At 45.9% G+C, this 26,766-nt stretch overlaps 1 protein-coding gene, 1 long non-coding RNA gene and 1 pseudogene across 5 annotated transcripts; all 3 read left to right on the top strand.

Annotated features, from left to right (window-relative positions):
* Positions 1–27: 27 nt before the first annotated feature.
* On the top strand, positions 28–20,525 carry fnbp1a (formin binding protein 1a). Of its 2 annotated transcripts, XM_077560766.1 has the most exons (18): positions 28–198; positions 10,433–10,548; positions 10,634–10,684; positions 10,939–11,086; positions 11,166–11,228; positions 11,669–11,767; positions 12,743–12,757; positions 12,840–12,968; positions 13,051–13,197; positions 13,973–14,149; positions 14,220–14,411; positions 15,000–15,014; positions 15,093–15,202; positions 15,424–15,556; positions 18,155–18,279; positions 18,875–19,020; positions 19,612–19,764; positions 20,095–20,525. In XM_077560766.1, exons 1-18 carry the CDS (start codon positions 169–171, stop codon positions 20,121–20,123), a joined length of 1,878 nt encoding a protein of 625 aa, XP_077416892.1. In that variant the 5' UTR covers positions 28–168; the 3' UTR covers positions 20,124–20,525. The 2 variants fall into 2 exon arrangements, with proteins under 2 accessions (XP_077416892.1, XP_077416893.1); XM_077560767.1 differs by lacking the exon at positions 10,634–10,684.
* LOC144048633 (uncharacterized) lies at positions 207–7,858 on the top strand. Of its 2 annotated transcripts, none has more exons than XR_013293388.1 (2): positions 207–1,011; positions 4,682–7,858. It is a non-coding gene; the product is annotated as an uncharacterized LOC144048633 (long non-coding RNA). The 2 variants fall into 2 exon arrangements; XR_013293389.1 differs by lacking the exon at positions 207–1,011 and adding an exon at positions 1,018–2,697.
* A 558-nt stretch (positions 20,526–21,083) lies between the features above and the next one.
* LOC144048628 (noelin-like) lies at positions 21,084–26,661 on the top strand (annotated as a pseudogene). Its single transcript, XR_013293387.1, has 6 exons — positions 21,084–21,367; positions 22,690–22,855; positions 22,923–23,078; positions 23,313–23,532; positions 23,656–23,762; positions 24,735–26,661. The product of XR_013293387.1 is annotated as a noelin-like (transcript).
* Positions 26,662–26,766: the final 105 nt, after the last annotated feature.

A 26,766-nucleotide genomic window follows, 5' to 3' on the forward strand; every position in this document is an offset into this window, starting at 1 on the left:
CCAGCACAATGAGGCGGCCACTGCGCATGCTCGGCCGTTTGGCAGGCGTCCCCTCCGAGACAACAAAGGCAGGCGCGTGACCGCGCGCGCTGCTCCTTCGGCTGTCGCCACTGCGCACGCGCGCACGTACGGTCACGCGCGGCGGCGAGAAGAGGAAGAGGAGGCGACATGAGCATCAACTGGGGTGCGGAACTGTGGGTACTGAAAGATATAATAACATTTTTAATACCTAAATTTATATACCAACTATTGTTACACATATGAACATTTTAATTTTCCATATTAACCTTTGAATTAGAAATCTTGTGTCTCAGCAGGGCACATGATGTTGACCTCGTATGCTCTAACCTTAAGCTTGAGCGACGTTGTTTTGTCTAAAAAGTTCCTTCTCCGCACTTCTTTGCCAAAACACATTTGGCTCTCACAGTCTGCCTAGACACTGATTGGGCCAGAAATTCGTTGTTTTAAATACACGCACATCTCACCAATGAAAACAGAATTCGTTTTGAAATAATACACATACACATACATTATTGTCTCTATCAGTTATGTCCAGTTCGGGTTGTTTTGCGAGATATTGTTTTGGGGAAGTCAGACCCTTCAACTATGTCCCAGTTTATGCACCAAATTTGCCCCTGAACGTTTGTTTACATTAGACTTCGTCTTGCCACCTCCTTTGGAAAAGTACTGGCCGAAATAATCAGAGGGGCGGATTTTAAGAAACTATATATAGCGTCTGCAACCCGGAAGAGGGGACACATTCTGACGCTCAGAAATTCCACGTTCTTAAGTGATGTACCTGAGTGTTGAATGTTCCAAGAGATCTCTTGTTTGATTAAAAATCATTTTTGCAAAGAATGTATTTTTCTTACAACAACTCACCCTCATATTTGAACACGCAAGGAGGACAAAATACCTCATAATCTTACAATTGGCGACCACCGACGTTTCGACAGTTTCCAGCGGGGCGTTCAGGGACGGGCAGAATTCTACGGCCACATAATAATTAAGGTAAGTGGACAAATGAATCCACGTTTTAGGAATTCTGTCTGTTTCAGGGCGCGGCGGCTGGTAAATTCGTCGTGTAAAATTATTTTGAGGCTGGAGTCTGTGTAAGAAAAATAGTGATGAATTTTGAAATCGTTTGCTTGGACGTGAAAGTCCCAGATTTCGGATTTTACCACGGTGTTTGAACTATACACGTGGTGACGTGGTAGTGTATGCGGAAATGCGCAGATGATATGCGATCTTTTTGGAGTTATAAAGATTAATAACGATCGCTTGTAAGTCAGTCTGGGAAACATTTTGTCTTTACAATTTGGTTTTTACAGACGATAGATACGTAGATAATTGATTTGAAGTCTGTGTATATGAGGTTAAGAATAACGATCGCTTGTAAGTCAGTCTGGGAAACATTTTGTCTTTACAATTTGGTTTTTACAGACGATAGATACGTAGATAATTGATTTGAAGTCTATGTATATGAGATAAGAGATATATGAAGTTGAGAGTAAGTCAGTCTGGGAAACATTTTGTCTTTACAAATTTGTTTTTACAGACGATAGATACGTAGATAATTGATTTGAAGTCTATGTATATGAGATAAGAGATATAAGATGAAGTTGAGAGTAAGTCAGTCTGGGAAACATTTTTGTCTTTACAATTTTGTTTTTACAGACGATAGATACGTAGATAATTGATTTGAAGTCTGTGTATATGAGAGTAAGTCAGCTGGAGAAGCATTATTCTTTTACCAGCGTTAGATGTGTGGGCATTGGTTTTACGTCCATACATATTTAAGTTGAGAGAAGTCGGCTCAAAAAGCATCTTTGTCTTGATCCCTGCCTGATGCGCGGGAGAGACAAACACTTTGTTTTTATGAGTAATAGATTCTTGGGTAATTAGATACAAAGATCCTTGAATAAGTGTTGCCGATTAAAGCTGCGGGAGGATCGACTGCTTCATTTTCTAGGGACAAAGGACTCAACTTATAGGAAGTCAGATTGACATAAAACGGATTTAGTACGCCGTTTTAAGATTAATCGATAGGTCTATGAATAATTGGATATTGACATTTTTAGACAAGATATAAGAGATAAGATGTATTGACTCAACTCGTGGAAGTCGGGCTGACTAAAGCATATTTGATACGACGCTTTAGATCAAGCCAATAGGTCTATTGAATATTCGTGATTAAAATTCAAAGACAAAGAAACTGTTGAAGCTGGGGTAGCGCAGTTGACATCCGGATATTTATGTGTTGATATGTCGTACAAAACGACATGTCTTGTCTGTCCGTTGTGTGTATGCCGTCTGATCGGTGAAGAAACTCTAACGTTACGGTAAAATCTTAAAGGGACCGCGACGAGAACAGTTGATTAATTCTGTTATAAGTGAGACGTCACTTCATTTAAATATTAATACAACTGAACTATGATAATCTACAATATAATATAATACAAATCAATAAGCTATAAAATACCTGAGTTAATAATTAAGACGAAACATGGACACTCTATTTGAACTCAAAACACAGTGGTTTGACCCGAATGGGATTCCGTTGAGTTTAGATGGGATGACGCTGGATAAACAAATTGGAAACGCATGCGCTGTGGCTATAGGGATTTTACCTACAAAGGCTAAACGAGAAACAAAAAAAAGAACTTTGCGACTGGATGCAAGACGGCTGTAGAAAAGGTTATTTTCCGTCATTACAATCTGCAGTGTGTCTAATCTCTTTGATGAAGAACGTTGAACTTGCATGTGTGAAAAAACGTCACGAACTAGATGAGCTGGTGCAACACACATCTGTAATTTCTTCGAGTGGAAGAAAAGCCAGAAATGATCGAAAGCTTGTTGACAAAATAATGAATAATGCTAGAATACTAGCTTTAGGTATTTTTGTGAAGTTATAACCATTTATATAACTAAATAATGATATAAGACTAAATGATTTGACCTGATATGACTTCCGCTAGTCGGAATTAAAGCTTCCGGATTAATCATACCGTTTAAATAATGACTTAAAATGTAATTAATATTGAACGACGGGACTTGATTATATTGTGAAAAAGGTTAGTTTATTCTAATAAGATATGGCATTTGTTCGATGGTTTTAATGACTGCAATTTAACTTTGAATGTGCGTACACGGCGACCGCCCGTTAATAATGTTATGAGTGTATGTAATTTTATATAGAGGAGAGTCCCGGACGTATCTTTAAGAAAAGTGTATTGAAAAAATGATTAATACTGAAATGTTGCTTTGCAAATAAAATAACTGTATAATACAAATTTATGTAATAAAACAAATTAAGCCGTTTAATAAGCGCTAAACGGGATAAATTAATTAGACGGTAAAATTACTAATAAAACTTCTAACGCTAAAACCCGCAATTGTCTGCGTTAAATAATTGAACGACATTATATAAATTGTTGCCGTAACTGATTTTATAAGCCCCTTACATAAATTTCTTAAGCACTAATGTTGAATACTTAAACTGGCTTCAAGAGTGCAAATACGTCATATTTAAAAATTATGTTTGCTATAAAACGAACGAATATTAATACACAAATAACATAGAGAGGTATAGTTTTAAGATATTATAAAATTTAGATGCATGTCTTATGCTTGTAGAGCATGGGTGGCTTTGACTGATTGTAGTTGCTATGACTCATTCCCTTTCTCGGGTTAAAAAATGCCAACAGCCATCAATCTTTGTAATGAGGTCAAATAAAATGTTTTTATAAAAGGTAATGTTAATTGTGTGATTGTTTTAGATTAAATAGTTTAGTCTCTACTCTTATTTTAATAATAATAATAATAATAACTAAAAACAAATAACTTGGATGGCAATTAATGTGGAATAATTCTTATATAGATGATTGTTTTTTCCCTTATGATTTTGTTTGTGCGCGAGAACATTGTTTAATAAATTTTAAATATCTTTTCAGAATCAGGAGACACACCCATTAAGGACAATTGGGGTCGCACCAAAGTGCCATGTTCCGGTCCTGGGGATGAAGTAATGTGTTAATTATAATTTAAAAGGAGTTTTTTATTTATTTTTTTCTCCGACGTTTATAAATAGAAAGTAATTTTAATCTCTCCTGAATATATTTAACCTTTGAATTCGACATTTGAAGTCTCATTACAAACAGACTGGGGAAGCTATCTGGAAGAAACACATTTTTGACATAATTTGAGGTGCTATGTAATTAAAATCATTCCTGCTTTGACGTTTGACCAAAGGCTGACTTTACGGGCTGCGGCCTCCATTGAGAAAACATTAATTGAAAACTACACACTTATTAATTAACTATATTTGTAAATTGTTAGAGTATATCTGTCCTATTTTATCCTAAGTATTATTTATGAAGGTATGCAAAACATATTAAATTAAATATTGTAAACCATAACAAATATTGACATATAATTAGCAATTATTTAAAATTGTAAACTTTCATTGTTTTAATTATTATTTTTTATTATTTTTATTTTTATTTAATTTTTTTAATAAAGGAAGTTTTTGGTTTTAATATTTACTGACATGTTATAACCTAAATACTGTTGGGGCAGATTTTAATGTTTTCAGTCGAGTGAGGATTATTGGTCAAGGGTCATTATTTCGGAACAAAGTCAACTGGCGGGACACAGACCTCTTTAAAACCCTCACCCACAGAGAAACTGCAACTGCCACCTGTCACCACCACCAGCAGGGCGGTGGAAAAAGATGCCGCCATACCTGACTACACCTGCAGCCTGCTAACGCCAGATGGAAGGGCGGAGATTCCTGCCGACTATTGCCACAAAGACTGTGCCATCATATACAAATGTGAAAAAAGAAAAACTGCTCCACTGCCAAATGAACTGTTCTATGAAACTGCTCCAAATATTCTGCACAAGCGTCTTCAAAGCGTTCCTGCGTCCAGAACTGTCCTACGAAAGAACTATGCCATACGAAGGCCACACCCAACAAACAATGCTCTCTTTGAATTGCTGATACCGGGCCATATGATTTGACGCTGACTGTTTGCACTGAAATCTATATTTTGACATGGGTAGGGTTATAACATTTACAGTAAAACATTTGGTAAATTTAACTAATTGATTGACAACATTTTATATATACAAATTTTTTATATTTTAAAAACTTTTTGATGTCTATTTTTGATTTGATCTGATTTGTTTATTTTGCTATTTTAAAACAGTCAGTTTTTTGGACAAACATCAAACAGGGGGACTAGTAAGCTTAATGGTAATATTAAAACTAAGGGCAACTTTATGTATTGATAATATTTGATTTTTTGTTAAATTTATTGGTTAAGCTACAATATTTTAAAGTACAAAAGATAATATTGGTAAATTTAAAGTTTCAGAAATTGAAAACAGCTAATATGAATATAGATAAGATATAATTTATTTGAACCTTAATTATTATATTTTATTTTTTAAAACTTGGTCTTTTGATATTTTCCCAAATTCTCTTTTCAAATTTAAACACTGGCTTGGGATGCATTGTTGAATTTACTGGTTAAATATAAACTTTTTCCCCTCTTTTTAAAATAAATACACAAGCTAAATTTAGGTACTGCAAAACTTTATATATTAGTCTGAAAAATTCTCTAAAGCGATCTTTTTCAGAAGGGGGAATTATTAGTTGGTCTGGGTATGTCATTGCGAAATAAAAATAAATATAAAATTAAAAGTTAGTCTTAATATGATAATTAGAGATAGTCCGTGAGAACGAATTTTATAGGAGGACCTTGGGGAATTTTTTGGACCATGGAGAAGGAGTAAGTTTCGGCAGAGACGACAAATTAAGGTGAATATGTTCCATTTCTATTTTTATTAATCCCTGGGGCCCTGGGGGAAGTTGTTATTTTTTGATTTTATTATTGAGGCGAAAGTTGCATTTGTTTAATGGCCGGAAGCACATTTGACATGCTATATCTATAACAATAAGTATTATAATAACATATTTTAATAATCACATTCTGTAAACAAAATTGGCCTTGTCAGATTTGAACTGGCTAAAAAAGATCTTTATTTTCCTTGCAATCAATGTGCTTAGGTCATTAAAAAACCAGCCAAAGGCTGGATCATAATTGAATGTCACAACATACAGAATTTTTTCCACAGGACGGGCCTGCAGAACTTTACTAAAAATTTACTAACCCCTAACTAATAACACTACCAAAATGCTCTCTCTCAGAAGAAGGGATGTGAATAAAATGTTTATTAGTGACTAATAAAAATGTCCTGCACTCAGACCTGAGGTGATGGAGGGGTCAATCAGTCCAATGACGCCGACACCTGGTTCGTTCAACATCCGGCCTTCAGACCTGCCGGGTCCACTTCCTACTCAACCATTACCTTCAGAGAGACCACTGCTCGAGCCACCTGACCAACTGCTCGAGCCACCAGGGGGAGTCAACAGAGAAACCAGTCGACTGCTGCTTCCAGTGTCAGCTAACGAGCTGAGCATTACCCAATGGAAATAGGAGTAATGTGTCCCTTTTCCCCGGCGTTGCAAAAAAAAAAAAAAAAAAAAAAAAAATGAGCCACACTTTCAGGAAACAAACCCCAATTCGATGAATTCCTACATCTCTGGCAGTAGATGTGGGCTAAAGGATTCATCCATCCATTCCCCTGACCGCTTGTCCTCACAATGATTGTGGGGGTGCTGAAGCCGATCCCAACTGGCTTCGGGCAGGAGACAAGGTGCAACCTGGACAGGTTGCCAGCCAAACGCAGAGCTGAAGGACTCTGTTTGAAAAAAACAACAACAAAACGCAAGCAACAAAACCTCCCTAGCCCAAACGACGACAAGTCTTCAATCGCGTCCCGAATTGCACATACACAATGACACTCCTTTTAATCCTTAACTGCCATGCCAATTTCCTGAAATCCCCTGCTACAATTTTTTGACATAATCATAACCCACTGTCTTTATATGTGATATGCTTATTTTGCTGAAAAACCGAAAAAACACAAAAAACTGAAAAAACAAAATATCTTCTGATGAATCACACTGTTTGACATATGACGGGCGTCCTCTCTTGTTAAAAGGGTGTTTTTCTTCTTCCTGTGTTGCACCTGCTATTATGATGATGAAGATCCCGTGGGAATCCTTTGGTAAAAATGTTTAAATATTTAGTTGTTGGGCTTAGTTAGTGTTTACGTAAGCCCAAAGGGCGGACTGAAAGATATAATAACATTTTTAATACCTAAATTTATATACCAACTATTGTTACACATATGAACATTTTAATTTTCCATATTAACCTTTGAATTAGAAATCTTGTGTCTCAGCAGGGCACATGATGTTGACCTCGTATGCTCTAACCTTAAGCTTGAGCGACGTTGTTTTGTCTAAAAAGTTCCTTCTCCGCACTTCTTTGCCAAAACACATTTGGCTCTCACAGTCTGCCTAGACACTGATTGGGCCAGAAATTCGTTGTTTTAAATACACGCACATCTCACCAATGAAAACAGAATTCGTTTTGAAATAATACACATACACATACATTATTGTCTCTATCAGTTATGTCCAGTTCGGGTTGTTTTGCGAGATATTGTTTTGGGGAAGTCAGACCCTTCAACTATGTCCCAGTTTATGCACCAAATTTGCCCCTGAACGTTTGTTTACATTAGACTTCGTCTTGCCACCTCCTTTGGAAAAGTACTGGCCGAAATAATCAGAGGGGCGGATTTTAAGAAACTATATATAGCGTCTGCAACCCGGAAGAGGGGACACATTCTGACGCTCAGAAATTCCACGTTCTTAAGTGATGTACCTGAGTGTTGAATGTTCCAAGAGATCTCTTGTTTGATTAAAAATCATTTTTGCAAAGAATGTATTTTTCTTACAACAACTCACCCTCATATTTGAACACGCAAGGAGGACAAAATACCTCATAATCTTACAGTACGTACCCCGGCCGGGACGCACGCACCTGCCTATATCTGCGGTTCGGCCGTGCGTGTGCGTGTGTGCGCGCGCGCGGGCGTCCTGCTGCCCGTATCCGTTGTGCAGCAGCAACACGCTCTCTCTCGTGCACGCGCGTCGGCACATTGCAATCGTGAGGTATGGACGCGTCAACGCGAGGCACGTGATCGATGACGTCACTCACTCGGTTCGGCAAACTGAAGATGTAGCGGTCCAAGTCTGCACTAGACCAGGTCTACGGTTCAAACTACTGGTTCAGGTCTGCCTACTCGTCCTGATGTTTGTATATTAATCCAATCAGGTTCTCGTCTTTGCAGTCGAACGCTAAAGCTAGCAACATGTCAGGTGCAGGCCCAGATCCGGTTTTAGGTGCGGGGACTTGTTTCCTGTGGTCCTGGTCTGCTTTCGAAGACGCGTCGGGTTTTCGAGCCCTGCAGGTCTGGTGCTTGTGAGGTTCAGGTCTCCATGCGATGTCTGGGATCAGAAAGAAGAGTCGGCTCAGGTCCTGTTCCAAGCCTGAGGTCCGGGTTTTTGTCTTCTTGATGAATCAAGTTGAGTAGGACACGTCCCCTGTGCTGTGTCGTAGTCTGGGCTGCAAAGGGGCAGCAGGATGCGTTTTTGGGGGGGCCGAAAAAGAGACACAAACCGAGACGTGTCACCACTCGACTCAATCCTTTTTTGTTTGTTTGTGAGTATTGAGGTGTGTTGTTGCTCCACCTTTTGAACATGCTAACCTTTAGCCTGTCAATGAGATTTCCCACGATGTGTTAGCATTAAGCCAACTGGCGCATGGCTAATGCTATGGGCTTGTTTGAAACGATGACTATTTTTTTCAAATATTTTGGGGGCCAAGCCGCTAGCTCACATGTGTCAGGATCTGGTCCTGGGGGGCCGGAGTCCTGCATGTTCTTGAGGTTTCTCTACTCCAACACACCTGATTCAGTGATCTGGATCCTTATCAGGCTCTTGCAGAGCTCGCTGATGATCGTAATATCTTAAATATGAATCAGCTGTATTGAACGTGGAAAAGCTTGAAAACATGCAGGGACCGGACTTTGACACTACTGCGGTAGCTAGTAGAGCAAATGACACAAAGCTCCTCCAACATTGCTTCTTTGCGATTTCCTTCGACTGCCGACATACTGAAAACAAAGCATTTGATCTGGCGAGATGGAGGCGGAGCATGCGCGGCCCCACGACTTGCCATTGGTAAAAACGTTGCCAAAATCAGCGTACGACGACGACAATCTGTCGTCGGCTTTCCTTTTGGGGGAGGGGCCAAGGCGATAGGACACGCCCCTTTCGAGCTGCACACTGAAGAGGTTACACATATTTGTCCTCTTTTGCATAGTTCCAAAAATATGAAGACAGATTTCTTGTAAGAAAAAACACCTTTGCAAAGATGATTTATCAAAACAGAGATCTCCGGACATCGGGACGACCCTGAACATCACGTAGGAGGTGGAATTTTCAGAGTGCCCATTGTGCCCCCTCCCTTGCGGAAGAGGGCTTCTTATAGTATCGAGCTTGGAAAGTGAAACGCCTTTTAAAACACGTTATACAACAGATTTGCAGCTGTGCCGATCTCCGGACAAAATATACTCTCCGGGGACTTTTTCTCAAAACAATATCTCACAAACAAGATGAACTAGATTTAGAGTGGCCGTGAGCGATGGCGCAAACAGAGTGTGTGTGTGTGTTCGAGGCAGATTAATGTGTTTTCGCACACTGAGAAGGAATTTTAGACTAATCAAAGTAAGGTCAAATTGTACTGACTTCAACACTATTTTTACACATCTATAAAACATTTCAACATGGTTCATATATGAAATAAAGAATTCAAATGTTAACGATATCTAACAACACTTACGCCGATGCTAAGCTAAGCTAGCAGGAGCCGGGCAACATTAAAGAGCCAAATTTGCCGGCACCTTTTTGCTTTTGAAAGCTGCTCAGAGTAGAAATGTCCCCCCAAGTTGATGTTCACAATGGCGACGCAGCAAGTTTTTCAACTGGATTCGGGTTCCAGTTTCTCGCCCTCTGTCTGCGGCTGTGACGTCACGTGCGCATTGTGGAAGAGAAGAAGCAAGTGTGCGGTTTCATTTTTTGGCCACATGTGACAGTAGCAATTCAAAATGATATTTTCTGCATTCAGCAGCTTCAAATATTTCATATTCGATATTTTGCATTTAAATCATTTGCACTTAAATCCATCAATCCTCTTTGATTGTTTTGATGCCCCCTTTTTGAAAGCATTTTTTCAATAAAACAAAGAGGCTGACATGAAATGTGATGATTGAAAGGTTCGAGCCAGCACAGGATGGCTTTATGCTAGGTTGGAGTAAAAAAAGAAAAGAAGCGAAACAGCGGACGTTTGGCATCATGACGACACGCGGCGGCGGCGGCGGCGGCGGTGGGCGGGCACATGTCGGCGGGCACATGTCGGCGTTAACGCGCGCGGCCCTTCCTTTGTGGCTGCAGGACCAGTTTGACAATCTGGAGAAACACACCGGCTGGGGCATCGACTTCCTGGAGAAGTACACCAAGTTCGTGAAAGAGCGAGCCGACATCGAACTCAACTACGCCAAGCAGATCAGGTGAGCGAGCCAACCGAGGCAGATTGGCGGGACTGTGACGTCAGCGGCGCTCTCAATGTGTGTGCGGCCGTCGGCGCGCTTGCAGGAGCCTGTCCAAGAAGTACCTTCCCAAGAGGAGCCGAGAAGACGACAGCAGGTCGGTCGCGCTCAAACTTCCTCCTCTGCCTCCCGCACGTCGCAGGACGCTCGTTCATTTACGGAAGAAAAGTTCGCCGTTGAGCTGCGATGCGAGTCACTCGTGAATATTCACTTTTGGAAAAAAGCAAAAAAAAAAAAAAAAAGCAAAAAAGTTGAATGACAAATTTTGAGGCCGTGATCATGCGATTGGGGCGTGTCGGAGGACGGGACACGGCGACGCCTGCTGCACACGCGCGTTTGTCTTGGCTTCAGGTTCACGTGGTTCGCGGCCTTCAGCGCCAGCCTGCAGCAGTTGTGCCAGTTGGCGGCGCAGAGGGAGGAAGTGGCCGGCACGCTGGGCTCGCACGTCGCCGTCGACCTGGGCAGGTTCACGCAGGAGATCAAAGCCGAGAGGAAGTCGGTCAGAACGCGCTCGCACGCACGCACGCACGCTCGCCGGCCACGCACAAGACTCACAAACGTATGCTTTGTTTCCGCAGCATTTCCAAGATGGCCGCCGTGCCCAGCAGCACATCGAAAACTCCTGGAAGCAACTCGAGTCTGTGAGTCGAGTCGACTGGCGCTCGCGGTTCCGTCCATCTTTTTCATCCCTCATCAATACTTTCAACTCGACGCCATTCTTTCACTTCAAATTCTTTTACTGCTGCAAAGGATTGAAAAACTTCCGATCAGGCGGCGGATGCCATCATTTTGGATCAGAAAAAAAAAAGATCAACAGAACTTTTTCTTCGTTTATGCTATAAAACACTTTTTCCACTCCCAAAATAAAAATCCACTCAAAAGATCAAATATGGCCGTTTGGATTTTAGAAGCACAAATTGAAGTGCAACGGAAATCAGGAAGGCGATTTCTTCTTCATCAGCGCCTCCTCGCAAGTTCCAAATGTCATGACATATATTTTGCTAATTCTATCTATTGGAAGCGCGCGCACGTTTGCGGTCACGCGGTGGATCGCTGACGGCCACGTGACGTTGCCTTGCAGAGCAAACGGCGTTTTGAGCGCGACAGCAAAGAGGCGGAGCGAGCGCAGCAGATGTGCCAGCGGATGCAGGACGTGGACAACAACGTGGACGCCGAGAAGGTGCGCGCGCACGCACGCACGCACAAAACAGCGCTTACGACTACGACGCAAACAATTTGTCACGAGCGACTTTAGGCAAATGCAAGTGAATTAGAACAGCAGATTCAACACGTCAATTTAGCTACTTTTTTTTTTTTAAATCCTATTTCTAGAAACATAAATGTAAAAGTAAATATATATTTTAACAAATGAACTTAAATCGGACTTATTTGTGAACCTTACAAAAGTACAATCCGCTTTTATCAATGGATAACATAAACACATACTTATCATGATACATTGATTGAAAACTCAAAAGCAACTTTTGATTGTTTTTCATTTTTATTTTCTTTCAAAACTTTGCTGGATTGGATCAGAATAATTACGATCCTCTTGGATTGAGATTTCCAAGTCCAGGACCACAAACCGGGCACAGAAAATGTGTTGCTTAAACCTCAAGGATTTGAGAAGTCAATATGCAAAAGTGGCGGCCATTTTGCCACTTGCTGTCCAATGAAAATGTTGCATTTTCCATATTCATCTGAATGGCGTTTTTAGAAGCGCAAACAACATATTGATAACAACGTTTGACTTCACTTTAAGCTTTGTTGCTCTTAATTTAAAAAAAAAAACGTGTTTGTTTTTTTTTTTACATTTGTGGAATCGGGAATTCTTGAGTTAACTCATGAGCGCGTCGTGTTCAGCAGCAACAAGTCCATTCAAATGTTTTTTATTTGAAAACTTTTTGAATTTTAGTTTTGTGTGTGTTAGTTTTCATTTGTGAACGTAGCATGGTGAGCCGTGATTGGTCGCACCTGTGATGGCATCTTCGGTCCACGCGAGTGTCAAAATGTCTTCTTTTTCCCCCCATCTGCTGAAAATGTCGTTTGAATCTTGTTGACAAAACTTCGAGCGGATTGCATTCAAGTCCCGTCTGTCACTTGTGTTTGTGTGTTTGTGTGTGTTTGTGTGTTTGTGTGTGTTTGTCGGCGTCAGCGCTGCTCCTTGAAGGTAAGACTTCCCGTCTGGCAAATCCCGACTGGGCTTTTGGTCCCGTTGTGCATACGGAGTGCCGGCCTTGCCTTCTTTTCAGGCCCGCCAGGCGGCGCAACACAAGCAGCAAACGGCCCAAGAGTCCAAGAAGGAGTACTTGAGCACCCTCAACCAGTTCAACCAGGACCAGCACCAGCACTACCACACCATGGTGCCCGTCATCTACCAGGTAAAAAAAAAAAAACTGCGCTTGGCTCCGCATCCGCCACTTGAAAGCTGCGTGCGTGCGTGCGTGCGCGCGTGCGTTTCAGCGCATCCAGGAAATGGAGGAGCGTCGCATCGAGCGCGTGGCTTCGGCCATGCGCGCGTCTGCCGAGGCGGAGAAGAAGTCGCTTCCTGTCGTCGGCCGCTGTTTGGACGCCATCATGGCCGCCGCCGAAAGCATCCAGGCTAGCACGGTGAGCGCGTGAGCGCGCGCGTGCGTGCGTGCGCCCATTGTTTGCGCCAGGAGCGAAGCCAGAACATTTTCATTGGGGTTTGATCATCAGTCAGTCCTATCTAATATCATCAAATAAAATAAAATACTACTAATAATATTAAAACAATAATAATAAAATTAATACAATAATAATCATCATCATCATAAATATATAAACTATAATATAATAAAACAAAAACAATAAAAACATTAATAATAATCATCATAAATAAATAAAATCTAATCAATGAAAACATAATATAAAAACAATAATACCATTAATAACATCAATAATAATAATAACCATAAATAAATACAATCGTATATAATAAATAAATAAATAATAATGTAAAAACAATAGAAATACAATTAATAACGTTAATAATGATAATAAATCAAATCGAATATTATAAATAAAAATAAAATAATAATAATATAAAAACAATAAGAATACAATTAATAACATTAATAATAATAATAGTAATCATAAATAAATGAATAAAAAAATCGAATAAAATAAACTAATAATATAAAAGCAATATAATAACAATAATAATAGTAGTCATCATAAATAAACGAATACAAAAATCCAATAAATAAAAACAATAATAATAAAACGAATAATAATCATCATCATCATGAAGGCAAATCACGGATCCAAAAATGTTCCCTTTGGTATGGGGCCACCATGTAGCTCCGCCCCTGGTTTGTTTGCGCCGCTCCGCTTGACCAGATCAGATCTCACGGCCTTTCAGGACACGCTCTCGGTGGTGCAAGCGTACAAGACGGGCTTCGATCCGCCGGGCGACGTGGACCCGGAGGACTACGCCGCCTCCATGAGGCGGAGCGTCTCCGAGTCCAGCTACCTGGACGAGCACGTGGAGGGCCGCCGGCACGGCAGGAAGCTGTGGCCTTTCCTCCGCAAAAATAAAGTAGGCCTTCTTTCTCCCACTCGTCAGCCAGCCGCTACCGTGACCTCTGACCTCTCCGTCTGCCGCCCAGCTGCTGAATCTGCTGTCGTCGCCTCGCCAGCCGCCGCCGCCGCCGCCCGCCTCGCCTTCCCCGGGGGGCGCGGCCGGCAGCCCGCGTTCCCCCCCCCCGGCCGGCAGGGAGCCCATCGCGCAGCGGCTGAACGACCTCGTGACCTCCGGCTCCCGGACCAGGAAGCAGTGCCTGCGCAGCCTCAAGAGAGGAGTACCCGCCCCTTCAAACCTTCCGCATCACATCATTTCACTCTTTTCATTGAATTGGGTCCAAAAGGGCCCATCCCAAAATTTGCACTTATTGAACCCAAAAAAGTCCAATTCCATTTAGAACCAATAGAGCAACCAATTTTGTGCATTATTCATTCATTTGACCCCACTTTTTGGCTTTGCCAGCATTGGGCCAAAAATGAACCCAGCCAATTTATTGGGTTAATGGAACGGAAATGAATCGGGTCAGAAAAGGGACCGGCCCAAATTTTGCAGCTATTTCACCCAAAAAGTTGGGTCCAATTCATTCAATAACCCACAAAGAAAGCCACCGAATCAATTATTATTATTATCTTTTAAACTGTATGAAATAAACACAAATTCCTGGTAAATAAACAGTAATGGGGGTGTAAATGACACTTTAATGCAAAATTCAAATGAATGCGATTAGTCAATTGATCCAGAATGGATTCTACAAATATTGAGTATCGTGACAGCACTCGATTCCCCGCAAACCAACATGAAGTGTTTCCATTTGAGTGGCTAACTTGCAAATGTCTTTGCTTCGCTGCTTCCCTCTGACGGACAGCTGTCACTCAAACTGGTGAGTAGGAGTCGGGCAGGCGCGCCGGCCGCCGAGCGGCGACGTCATCAACGAGTGCCGTCACTGCCGTGCTTTCAGGGCACCGCCCCCGCGGACTGCAGCCATCTTCCCGCCGAGCAACGGCGCAAAAAGCTGGAGAACCGAATTCAGCGCATCGAAGAAGAGATCCTGCGCGAGCGAGAGCAAAGGTGAGCCTCGTTAGCGTAGCGTTAGCGTCGCGTTAGCATGGCGTTAGCGTCGCGTTAGCATCACGTTAGCATAGCGTTTGCATAGCGTTAGCATCGCGTTAGCATCGCGTTAGCATCGCGTTAGCATCGCGTTAGCATCGCGTTAGCGGCGCGTTAGCCACGCTACCCGAGGAAGAATGAGAGGACTTTGTTAGCTTAGCATTAGCCCGCTGTGTTTCCAGGGAGGCGCTGGTGAAGATGAAGGCGGTGTACCGTCAGAACCCGAGCCTGGGAGACGGCGCCGCCCTGGAGCCGCGATTGGACGAAGTCAGACGGAGCCTGCGCAGGCTGGAGGAGGAGCTTCGCAACAACCAGGTGGCGGACGCGTCGGCGCCGGCGGCCCTTCACGCTCGGTTGCTCCTGGCGGCGGCGAGGGGCGGGGCCAGCTGCCTGAGCTGATGCGTGACGTCGTTGAGCTCGGCCTTGACCTTGGCGATCTCCAGCCGCTGCTCGTTGATGATCTTGATGAGGTCCGAGCGGCAGCGGTCCAGTTTCTGGAGCCTCTTCTGGGTCTCGGCGTCCTTCTGCTCCAGCTGCCGCCGCAGACTCTGGATGGTCTTCTCAAACTGGTCCGACTGCAGCTTGTTGGACTCCAAGAACTGCGCGATCTTCTCCTCGATGGTGTCCACGCAGACGTCCTGGTCGCCGGTGATGTACTTGCGCTTGAGGCTGGTGATGGCCTTGGTGAAGGTCTTGGGCCTGTTGATGAGCGAGATGGAGGTCTCCAGGTCCTCGCGGAAGCGGCGGATGTAGGTCTCCTTGGTGAGCAGCACGCACTCCAGACTCTTGACGCTGGCCTGGTGGGCCTTGACGCGGCCCTCGTGGAACTTGATCTTCTCGGCCAGGTCGTTGGCCTGCATCTTGGCCAGCGCCAGGTCCTTCTTGGTCACCTTGTGGGCGGCCTGCTCGGCCGTGTACTCGGCCCGCAGCGCCTCCATGTCGCTCTCCATGTGGCGCAGGGACTCGCGCAGGGTGGCGGCGCCGCGCTCCTCGCGCTGCAGCTGCGCGTTGACGATCTCCTTGTGCGTCTGCAGCTCGCCGATGTCGGCCATCTTGGCCTTCAGCTCCTTGCTCTTCTGCTCGTCGGACTTCTTGAGGGCCTCCTTCTTCTCCATCAGGTCGTCGGTGGCGTTGGTGAGCGCGGTCACCTTGTTGGAGAGGGCGTTCTTCTGCATCTGGATCAGGCGCATCTCCACGCCGTGGTCGTACTGCAGCTTGTCGCGGATGCCCTTCTGGGCCTCCAGCTCCTCCTGCCGCTCGCCCAGCGCCGCCTGCAGCGCCCGCTTGTCCTCGGCCAGCTCCTCGGCCTGCCTGCTCATGCGCTCGGTCTGCGCCTGCAGCTCGGCCGCCTGCTTGGCGAAGGCCTGCTCCCTGTCGCGCATGCGCTCCTGCCACTCCTCTTCCTGCGCCTGCAGCTGCCGGCCGTGCTGCTCGCCCTGCGCCTGCAGGTTCTGCTCCCAGGCCAGCAGCGCCGCCTCCATCTCGCCGATCTTGTCCTGCAGCCGCGCCTCCTCCGCTCTCAGGTCCTTGGCCTCCGATTCGATCAGGCACTTCCTCTGCTCCAGGGAGAAGATCTGGGCCTTGTGGACCCTCACCTGGGTCATCAGCTCGTCTTGCTCCTTGCTGGCCGCGTCCAGTTTCTCCTGCAGGGCCCGGTTCTGGGAATCCAGAGCCTCCACCTTGACATCGTGGCTCAGGCGGTCGCTCTGCCACAGCTTTTTGAACTCGTCCTGCTTCTGGACCAGCCTCCTGATCTTCCAGTTCACGTCCTTCCTCGAGTCGGTGCTCTGGCTCGGGTTCGACATGGCTGCGTGGGCTTGATGGCCGACCAACGCCGGCTCGGTCAGCTCTCGGGGCTTTTGCGGAGTCGCCCGCCGATGGGTTTGTTGGCGCGTTGCCGAGTGGCCGTCCGGCGGACTTGAAGGGGTTGCGACGAGGCTTGAAGGATCCTGCTCGATTGCGTCCCCGCCCGCCGTCTTCCGACAAAGGCGTCCATCTTTGATGACGCCGCCGGTCTGTGATGACCTCACCCGTGGGACGACTGTGATGACGTCATGCAGCGGCCAAGCGCACGAGCTCGTCTGTCTGTGATGTCACTCGAGTGATGATGTCACGCGTGTGTGTGTGTGGTTTTGTCTTTGCTACATTGTGGGGCCCGTACACGCGTGCTTTTCCAGGTTTAACTACCATTGTGGGGACGTTTTGTTCAGACCTCTTTTTGAGGGTCAAGTCTCAAAGTCTCAAACGACTTCCCCTAATCGAACCACCGGTCAAAACTTGCTTTTAGGGTTTAGGTTTGAATTGGGTTTTTAAACCTAACCCAGCCAGTTGTGATGGTTCAAGGGACAAAAACGTGGAATTTTAAGTCCTTCCACAGTTAACAATTGGCATATAATGATGACATCTTACCTTTGACTCAATGTCATTTCTTACGAAATATGAGTTCTTTCGGTGGCTATTTTTCTTACCCGGAAGTCAAACGCTCGGTTCAGTCGAACCCCGCCTCTCCCTCTCATGACGTGGTCCGAGCCGGCTGCTTCGCGAAACATACCGATAGGTTTGAAGCGGATTTTTGAAATGGACTCTAAATTGAACGGTCTCCGAGAAAGTGGGCGTGCCTTTAGTTGGCAGAGGCGGTGCGGGGGTTCGGCCGCACACAATGCCGCCAAACCCTCAAACAGCTGGTTTTCTCAGGTTGGGAGGGGCTGGTGCTTGGAGAGCAGAACAACCTTGAAGTTCTAATGCAATTTCTCCAATGGAGGAAAAGACAACTTTGATCATGTTTTGAACATTTGAACATTTCTAAAAGCTCCCAAAAGTGGACTTTTCATGTTGCAGTCGCGACAAAGTTAGGCTGTTGGAAATGCGTGATGGCGACGAGATGCAGAAATGTGAACCCAACGTGTGTTTCAGGCGTGGCTGGCGGAGGTTGAGCAAGGCCTGAGCGCGTGTCCTCCGCCTTCCCACTTTGCGAGCGACCCGTCCACGCCGGGAACCTTGAAACCGGCCAACGCCGCAAGTCCGGACAGCAGAGAAAGGTCAACAACATTCTTTCTATCTTCTTGTGGGGAAAAAAGTTTGCATTTGTGGTGGCTTTTATCATTTGCACACCCTTCACGACGCACACGCGCACGCACGCACCGGGCTGAACCTGCACATTTGCGCACGTCACCTGTCGGAGCGTCAGCCCGCTCGGCCGTCCCGCGTGTGCACGAAGCTCCTCTCGCGGTTTGAAGTCAACACGGAAACGCTGAGTAAATCTGCGAGAACGTCATTAATTGCAGCGTCCGTTCGTTTGTTAGGTTGAGCAAAAAATGGTCAATTTTGGCTTTTGTTTTGAACTTTGTTTTGCTGAACATTTGGAACGGGTCAACAAATGTAGAAGTTAGAGGAGAAAAAGGCCAAAAATCCAAAGTTGGTATTTGAATGTTGCAAATGTTGAAAATGATTGTCAAGGTCATCCTGTCCTTTTTCATTTCCTCAACTTGTTTTTGTCCTGACTTTCCATTTTGTCGTCTTTCTTGGTCCGCCTTGTTTTCACGTCCTTCCTTTTCTTCCTTCTTGCCTTGGTCACCGCCATCCTGCTGTCTTGTCTCGGACCTCCTCGCCGTGTCCTCCTCCTGTGGCCGGCAGTCCCGACGGCAGCTACACGGAAGATCCCGGCGCCGGCGCCGAGGTCCACTTCCGCAAGTCCCGAAGCTCCGACTTCGACGACGACTTTGACGACGACGAGCCGTTGGCCAGCATCGGAACCTGCAAGTCGCTCTACCCGTTCCGAGGTAGTCCGCCCTCAAATGTCTCAAAGGTTCTCCAATTTCAAAACTGTAAATGTATAGGATGCTATGGCGAGAAACGTTGCTTGGGAGAAGCAAAATGGCGGCCTCGTGACTTCAAAAGTCTCGGCCTCTCGGCGATCCGGTCGAAGATTCAGTTCAGTGGAAGGCGTCGTATGACTTTGAGTTTCTTTGCTGTTTTCCATCTAAAATGTCATTAATATTCGCTTCTTTAATTCATTGCAAAAAAAATTCTGTTTGCTTTTTTCCTTTTTTCGATACGCTTCAAAATCCGCCCTCTCTAAGCGGAAAAAGGGATTTTTGTTGAGAATTTTGGCCGTTTTTTTCCAATTTCTAGCGTTTCCATTCTGTTTTATTTTCTCATTTCTTGAAAATTGGAATGCAAATGGATGGAAAGCCAACTTGTGAAGTTGAACAAACGACTTTCATGAAAACTGTCCAGAATGCAACCAAGTGTGAGAAACTAACTACGAGGAACGTATTTATATGGTTCAAGTAAAAAAGACAAAATGGCTGCGGAAATTGCTTTTGGCGGTCAACTTTTGCAAGTCAGCAGCCGCATCATTTCGCGCGCAGGTCAGAACGAGGGCACGCTGTCCATGTGCGAGGGCGAACTTCTCAGCGTGGTGGAGGAGGACAAAGGTGACGGATGGACGCGGGTGCGCAGGAACGCCGAGCAGGAAGGATACGTGCCCACCTCCTACATCAAAATCTTCGTGGAGGCCAAAGGTCAACGCACAAGCCACACGCACATTCCACGGTGAAAACGGCCGGCTCCAAAATAAACCACTTGGGTCCAATTTGAGAGAGTGGTGTCAAATTGACACTAGTAGTGTTGCATTGGTCACGTCAACAACAACAACAACAACAACAACAACAACAACAACAACAACAAGCCAGCGGCCATCCAAAAAAGAAGCTCGGAACAAAAAATGCTTGTTTTGTGCTTTGGCCTGGCTTCAGTAAATGAATCAATCCCTTTTGGACCCAAAGCAGGTTATTTCGGACCCTAACAGGCATCAGCACAGATTATGTTTACAAATGTGTGTGCGCGCGCAGGCTTTGCGCAGGCGAGTCGTCTGGTGTGAAGACGACGACGAGGCGTGCAAAGAGGAAGTGATGCTGCGGAAGACAGCAGATGGCGCCGCCGCCCTCCTCTGCTGACACCTCCGGGCCGTGTTGCCACGGTAACCATCGCCATGCGCACGGGGGTCTCCATGGTAACCGCACAGAGGCGCGTGCGCGCGTTCCTCCTGTTTGGCGACTTGTGATGTTTGCGTTGATTTTGAGAAGACGATGTCGAATGACGGTCTTGGAAATAAAAAAAATCTCCATTTTGACAAGGCCTGAGTCATGTGACTTTCAAACGATCAACTCCCCTGCAAGCCCCGCCCCCACCTGCTAGTTGTCTTCGTGTTGGATGTGAAGCTCTTATTTTTTTACTCTCTTCCTGTATGGGACATGTTTGAAAGTAAAACAAGCGGACTCGGCCTGTGGTTGCTTTTATTTTGAAGGTTTGTTTTACACTCGGTGAGGTCACGTGGCAACCATAAGCCATTCCCAAATCCAACATTATGGATCAATTGCTTGTGCTAACAATGCTAATGCTACAGTTTGGCTCAAAAATCAAACCCAATAAGCCAAACTGGGTTAAAAAGGGTCGTTTGATCATTTTGATCCAATTTGGGTTCTTTTTGACTCAACTGTTTTGATTTAGAGAAATGGAACAAGGAACTTTTTTTATGCTTTTATCAACACAACGTTACATTCTAGAACATAAAAACATATCTTACAAAGTTACCTGACAAAATCAAAAGAAGTTACAATGCAAGAAAATAAATTACATAAAATCGACATTTCAGTCTTTCAGTAGCAAACGACATCTTTTAGATTAAGATTGTAAGTGGTTTGAGAGGCTTTAAATAAAAAGAAGCCACTAAATCACGCCAACATTGTTTAGTCAACGGTAAGTAGTCAGAACGTCACTTCCTGTTCGCGCGTGCACGTTTGTGTGTGCGTGCGGCCCAGCTCCTGGTAGAATCGTTGCGCGGTTGCCATGGAGACAGTCTCCTTCCTGTGCGCGTGAAGCTTCTCTGCCGTTTGATGAGAAGACGGCATGTCGCGCGCGCGCACGCACGCACTCGCGCCAAGGATGGTGACTCCGCCCCACAATGACGTCATGGCACGCACACAGCGTGTAGGGTGTGTTGCTAAACGCAGAAGAAGGAAGGAAGCAAAGAAGGAAGGAAGGAAGGAAGGAAGGATGCAGTCCGAAGAAAATGCGCTCACGTCGCTTGTGCTCATCCTGCTGCTCGCTGCCTCCTGCACGCCGGTAGGTGGGAACATTACGACACGTCCATCCGTCCGTCCGTCCGTCCATCCGTCCGTCCGTCCGTCCATCCGTCCGTCCATCCGTCCGTCCATCCTCCTTTACAAATGCACATTAGTTGCACGCGCGCGCACACTTTCTTCATGCGCCTCGTACACACACATCGCAAACGTTCATCCACACGCACGCGCATCATGAAAGCCTTTTCAGCTCCTGCTGGTGCACGCGCGTGTATTTTTAGACGCGTGGCGTGCGCGTGCTTCTCTCTCACACACACACACACACTGAACAAATGTCTTCATCACACATCTCGACTTTTTTTTCAGAGCTGGATGTTATAATAATAATAATTATTATTATTATTATCAATCAAGGAGAGCGAGCGCTAATATTTGAAGCGGATCTCTCCTTTGCAGCACATCCTCTGCATACTCGCAGTTCAGCATTCGCAGATTTTGATGACATTTTTTCCACAAATATTTGTTCTTTTTTCCGTGGAAAATGCATATTGCATGTTTATGAGCACGTTTGTTTGTTTTTTATTTGTGTTTTTTTTCTTATGAGACATATATGTTGTGTGTTGCACCAACGAGGTTTAATTTAAGATTAGCTCTCATCACGGATTCGTAAAAGAAGGTTTGAAATGAGTTCATCCGCTTTTAACTCATTCACTGCCATTGACGGCTATAGACGTCAAAAATTCATTTGAACTATTTCTATTAGTTTAACATTTTTTCCACTTTTGTTAACAAGAGTATGAAAACCGAGATTTTTTTTTATTGTACTATTAGAACTGATATAAAATATGTGATGTGTGATGAATGTGTTACGATTAAAGCTCTCAATAGTCAAGTTTCCAACCAATTGTTTGGAATTTTCAAAGCAAATTTACTGAAAGTGCGTAAAACGGACATGCGACTTCTGCCCGTTTCCATCTGTTGTTCTTTTGCGAATATTGCGAGGGGACTCCGCCGCTGTAGGTGGCGCTATACACCATAGAGATGTGGAAGAAGACCAGAAAGCGCCGTGCGATGAAGTCGTATGAGTTTGCTTTTGCGTTTCTTTGCTGTTTTCCATCTAAAATGTCATTAATATTCGCTCCTTTAATTGATTGCAAAAATATTTCTCTTTAAATGGGTGGATGGAAACCCAACTTTTTTCTTTTTCGTCCTTTTTCGAAAGTCGCTTGAATCAAGTTTGAAGCAAAAGGATTTCAGTTGAAAGCAGGATTTCATGTGCTGTCAAGTTCAACTTTGTTGGTGCGGTCCGGTTATCCAGAACAGGAGTGTCAGCCTTCTTTCACACACACACACACACACACACAGGTGGGTCCGGCGGCCCCTCAGGGTCCGGAGGGGGGGGGGCGGCTGGCAGGTGTTCAGCTCAGCCGCGGACTCGGGAGGCGGCTGCGTGTGCACGGTGGTCACCCCGCAAAACGCCGTCTGCTCGCCGGACGCTCGCAGCAAGGAAGTGCGACACCTGCTGGACAAGGTGAGAAAAACACACACGCGTGCTCGGCCGCCCGCTTCGCAAAGTTAACCCGCCGCTAACGTCGCAGGTGCAGAACATGAGCCGCTCCATCGAGGATTTGGAGCGGCGCAGTCGTCACGACATCGGCGTGGTGGAGAAGATGGAGGCGGAGCTAAGAGACCTGGAGAACAAGTTCAAAGAGGTGGAGGCGGGCCATGAAAGCAGCAGGGCCAGGCACTATCAGGTAAGCACACCTGCAAATACGCCTACACGCAATGCTACGTTAGGTTAGCTTATGCTAGGTGTCAGTAGAAACATCAAGTGGATGAATTAACTCTTCCGCTAACTCCAGATGCTTAATCTCGTTTGACGCTACATCAGCGGTCTCCATCTTATGCTAGCTCACACGTCAGCGTTATTTTGGCCGCCGCGCGTGATGGTTTGTCTTTGACGAAAGCAAATTGGCGTGTCGCTTCAGGCCATGAAGGCCAAGATGGACGAGCTGCGGCCGCTCATCCCGCTGCTGGAGGCGTACAAGGCCGACGCCCTCCTGGTGCGACGCTTCAAGGAGGAGGCGGCTAATGTGACGGCGACGCTGGCCCAGCTGCACGAGCGCGTGGCCCCGGTGGACTACCGGGACCTGGACGAGCGCGTGGCCGGCCTGGAGGAGCGCCTGCGCGCTTGCATGCAGCGGCTCGGTGAGGTGGCGGGCGGCGGGCGGCGGGCGGCGGGCGGCGGGCGGCGGGCGGCGGGCGGGCTAGCGGCGCCGGTGGCCCCACCGCCCGTTTCTAACCGGCTTCCTGATGCCGTTTTTCTTCTAGCTTGCGGGAAGCTGACGAGAATAGCCGAGCCCGTCACCGTCAAGACTTCCGGGTCCAGGTTCGGGTCCTGGATGACGGACCCGCTGGCGCCCGCTGGAGACAACAGGGTAAGTCACGCTTCCCGGGGTTTTCCATTGAATTGCCGTCTGTCAAAATCTCTTCGCAGTGGACCTCCACGAGAGAAATCCGTTTGTTGTGGTTTGGTGGGTCGGGAATGAGCGAATCATCGCCCGGATTCATTCGTCATTCCTGACTCGAGATTGTTAGCACGATACCGTGATGAGATTTTCATGGTTAGCACGAGATGTTAGCATGCGTTAGCAAAGGCCATTCATATGTGCTAGCATGCCATAGTAGCACATGGTATGTTAGCGTGGTCAATTGTCCCAGATATGACATCATGAATATATGACTGGATAGCCGACGGGCCAAGACTTTTGAAGCCGCGAGGCCGCCATATTGCTCCTCCCAAGAAATGTTTCTCGGCATACCATCCTAAACATTTACAGTATCCAAATTGGAGAACATTTGAAACAGTTCTTGGTAGAAACAGCGTGATTTATGTGTTCCACATAAACAAGAGGACTTCAGACATTTTACAACTTTAAACCTTAAATACATGTATAAAAATATGCTTATAATGATGTTTACATGAGGAAACTTGTATATATATTTTTTTTTTAAATTCAAAAATGATAACTGTAATTCAACAAAAGATGCCTCTGCCAATCCTAATATTGGGGTCTAAGGAGTGATAAAAGAAAAAGGGTCGTCTTCAAAGCAGCACTTGTTTTTTTTGTATTAAAAAAATAGTGAGCACCCCGCCACAAAACGCCCCCCCCCCCCCGGTCCTACACCAACTGCCTACGAGCAATATTTGTCTCATCTGTACGTACGCCGTATAGTTTATACAGTAGACTGCTGGCAAGATGGGAGGAGCAAGATGGCCGCCCTGCGACTTCAATGGCTCGCACGGGGCGTGTGTGGGCCATCCAGTCCTGTATTCAGATCAGTGGTGGAAAAGCAGGAAATGGTGTTTGCGAGTTCGCGTTCCAACGTGGTCGGTGTGTGCGTGTCAGGTGTGGTACATGGACGGCTACCACAACAACCGCTTCGTGCGCGAGTACGAGTCGCTGGCGGCCTTCATGAGCACGGACAACTTCACGTCACACCGGCTGCCGCACCCGTGGTCGGGGACGGGTCAGGTGGTTCTGAACGGCTCGCTGTACTTCAACAAGTTCCAGAGTCACACGCTGATCAAGTTCGACCTGAAGTCGTCGCTCATCAGCCGCTCGCGCCAGCTGGACTTTGCCGGCTACAACAACATGTACCACTACTCGTGGGGCGGCCACTCCGACATCGACCTGATGGTGGACGAGGGCGGCCTGTGGGCCGTCTACGCCACCAATCAGAACGCCGGCAACATCGTGCTGAGCCGGCTGGACCCGGACAGCCTGCGGGTTCTGCGCAGCTGGACCACCAACCACCCCAAACGCAGCGCCGGCGAGGCCTTCATGGTCTGCGGGACGCTCTACGTCACCAACGGCTACTCGGGCGCCACCAAGGTCTACTACGCCTTCGCCACCAACTCCTCCACCTACGAGTACATCGACGTGCCCCTCGCCAACGCCTACGGTCACATCTCCATGCTGGACTACAACCCGCGCGACCGGGCGCTCTACGCCTGGAACAACGGCCGCCAGCTCCTCTACAACGTCACGCTCTACCACATCATCCAGTGACGGCCTCGCCGCCGCTGTCACGTTGTGTCACGTTGTGACACGTTGTGACACGTTGTGACACGTTGTGACACGTCACGCCATCGCCTGTGGCCTTTGGACCTCATGGCGACGTCGGCGCCTCTCGGCAATGTCACCGCGTTGCCGTGACATCACTGAGCTTGTAATTGTGGGAATGTTATTGTGATTTTTATCCTCCTCACTTTTTTGCCATCAAACAACAACACATAATACTTACTTGCACACATTTGACAAATTCACGCCATCTTGGGAATATATCGTCTGATTCCGCATTACTTACAGTACTCGCACAATTTAAGGTTAAATATCATTTTTTTCCATTCATTTTCAACGGGACTGACATTGAACTTTTTCAAAGTCCCACTTGCCACGCCCACTTCCCTACGGCCAACCTCTCGCCATTACAGCCCGTCTGATGCTGCTCAGTGGCGCAGTTGGTAACGTGCATTGTCCAGTAACCTGGAGGTCGCGGGTTTGAATTGATCTTTCAACTACAATGAATACTTTGTCCTTTTCACATCATTTATCTTTCAGCTTTCCCACCCAATTCCTGCAGAAATTGCATTTAGTCGAGTATAGTTTGAAAGTTCTTCTGGTCACGCGTCGTTGACGTTGGTGTGAACGTTTTTGCGAAAACTTTGCAACTTTTTTCAATTGAGCTCATTTTCATTTGTTTTTATTTCTTTGGAAATTGTGCACTTCACCGTTTTTATGGAGAAACGAGAACATTTTTCATATTTTGTGTGTGACCTTGTTGTCATTGCTTTGTAACTTTTGGATTTGAATTCAGGGTGTGCCCCGCCCACCCAAAGTCAGCTTTGGCGACCAAGGAAGGACAAACGCTGCGTGGAAAACGCTTTTCTAACCTTCGTGTCATCTGATGACGTCACACAGGTGTCAGCAGACACCCGCTCACGTTTTGTCAACACGTGAGGTCGCACGTGTGACTTGGTGACGTTCGCACGCCAGCTCGATGGCATCGGCGCGCACAAGCGCTCGCCAGGTTGGCTACTGCCAGGTCCCGCGGGGAGCAAGTTAGGGTTAGCTAGCAGCAATACTGTTTCTATTCTATCGTACACAATCATGTCAACTGACTTTATGCACAAACACACGCACACGCATGTGGACTTACTGCAATATACAGGACGTTCATTAATAATAAGAATACAATCTTTTTCTAGTCCTCTTGCAAGTAACATGTCAATCGGATGACATGCCTTCGTGTCAAATAAAACTCAACAACCAACTAGTGTCTGCTTGCGTCTTTGTGCGTGCGTGCGTGCGTGCGTGTGTCCATGCGAGGATGAGACAGAATGGAAGGAACGTTTGGAACATTTAATAAGAAGAGCGC

The sequence above is a fragment of the Vanacampus margaritifer genome, chromosome 3, assembly GCF_051991255.1.
Source record: "Vanacampus margaritifer isolate UIUO_Vmar chromosome 3, RoL_Vmar_1.0, whole genome shotgun sequence".
Lineage (NCBI taxonomy): Eukaryota > Metazoa > Chordata > Actinopteri > Syngnathiformes > Syngnathidae > Vanacampus > Vanacampus margaritifer.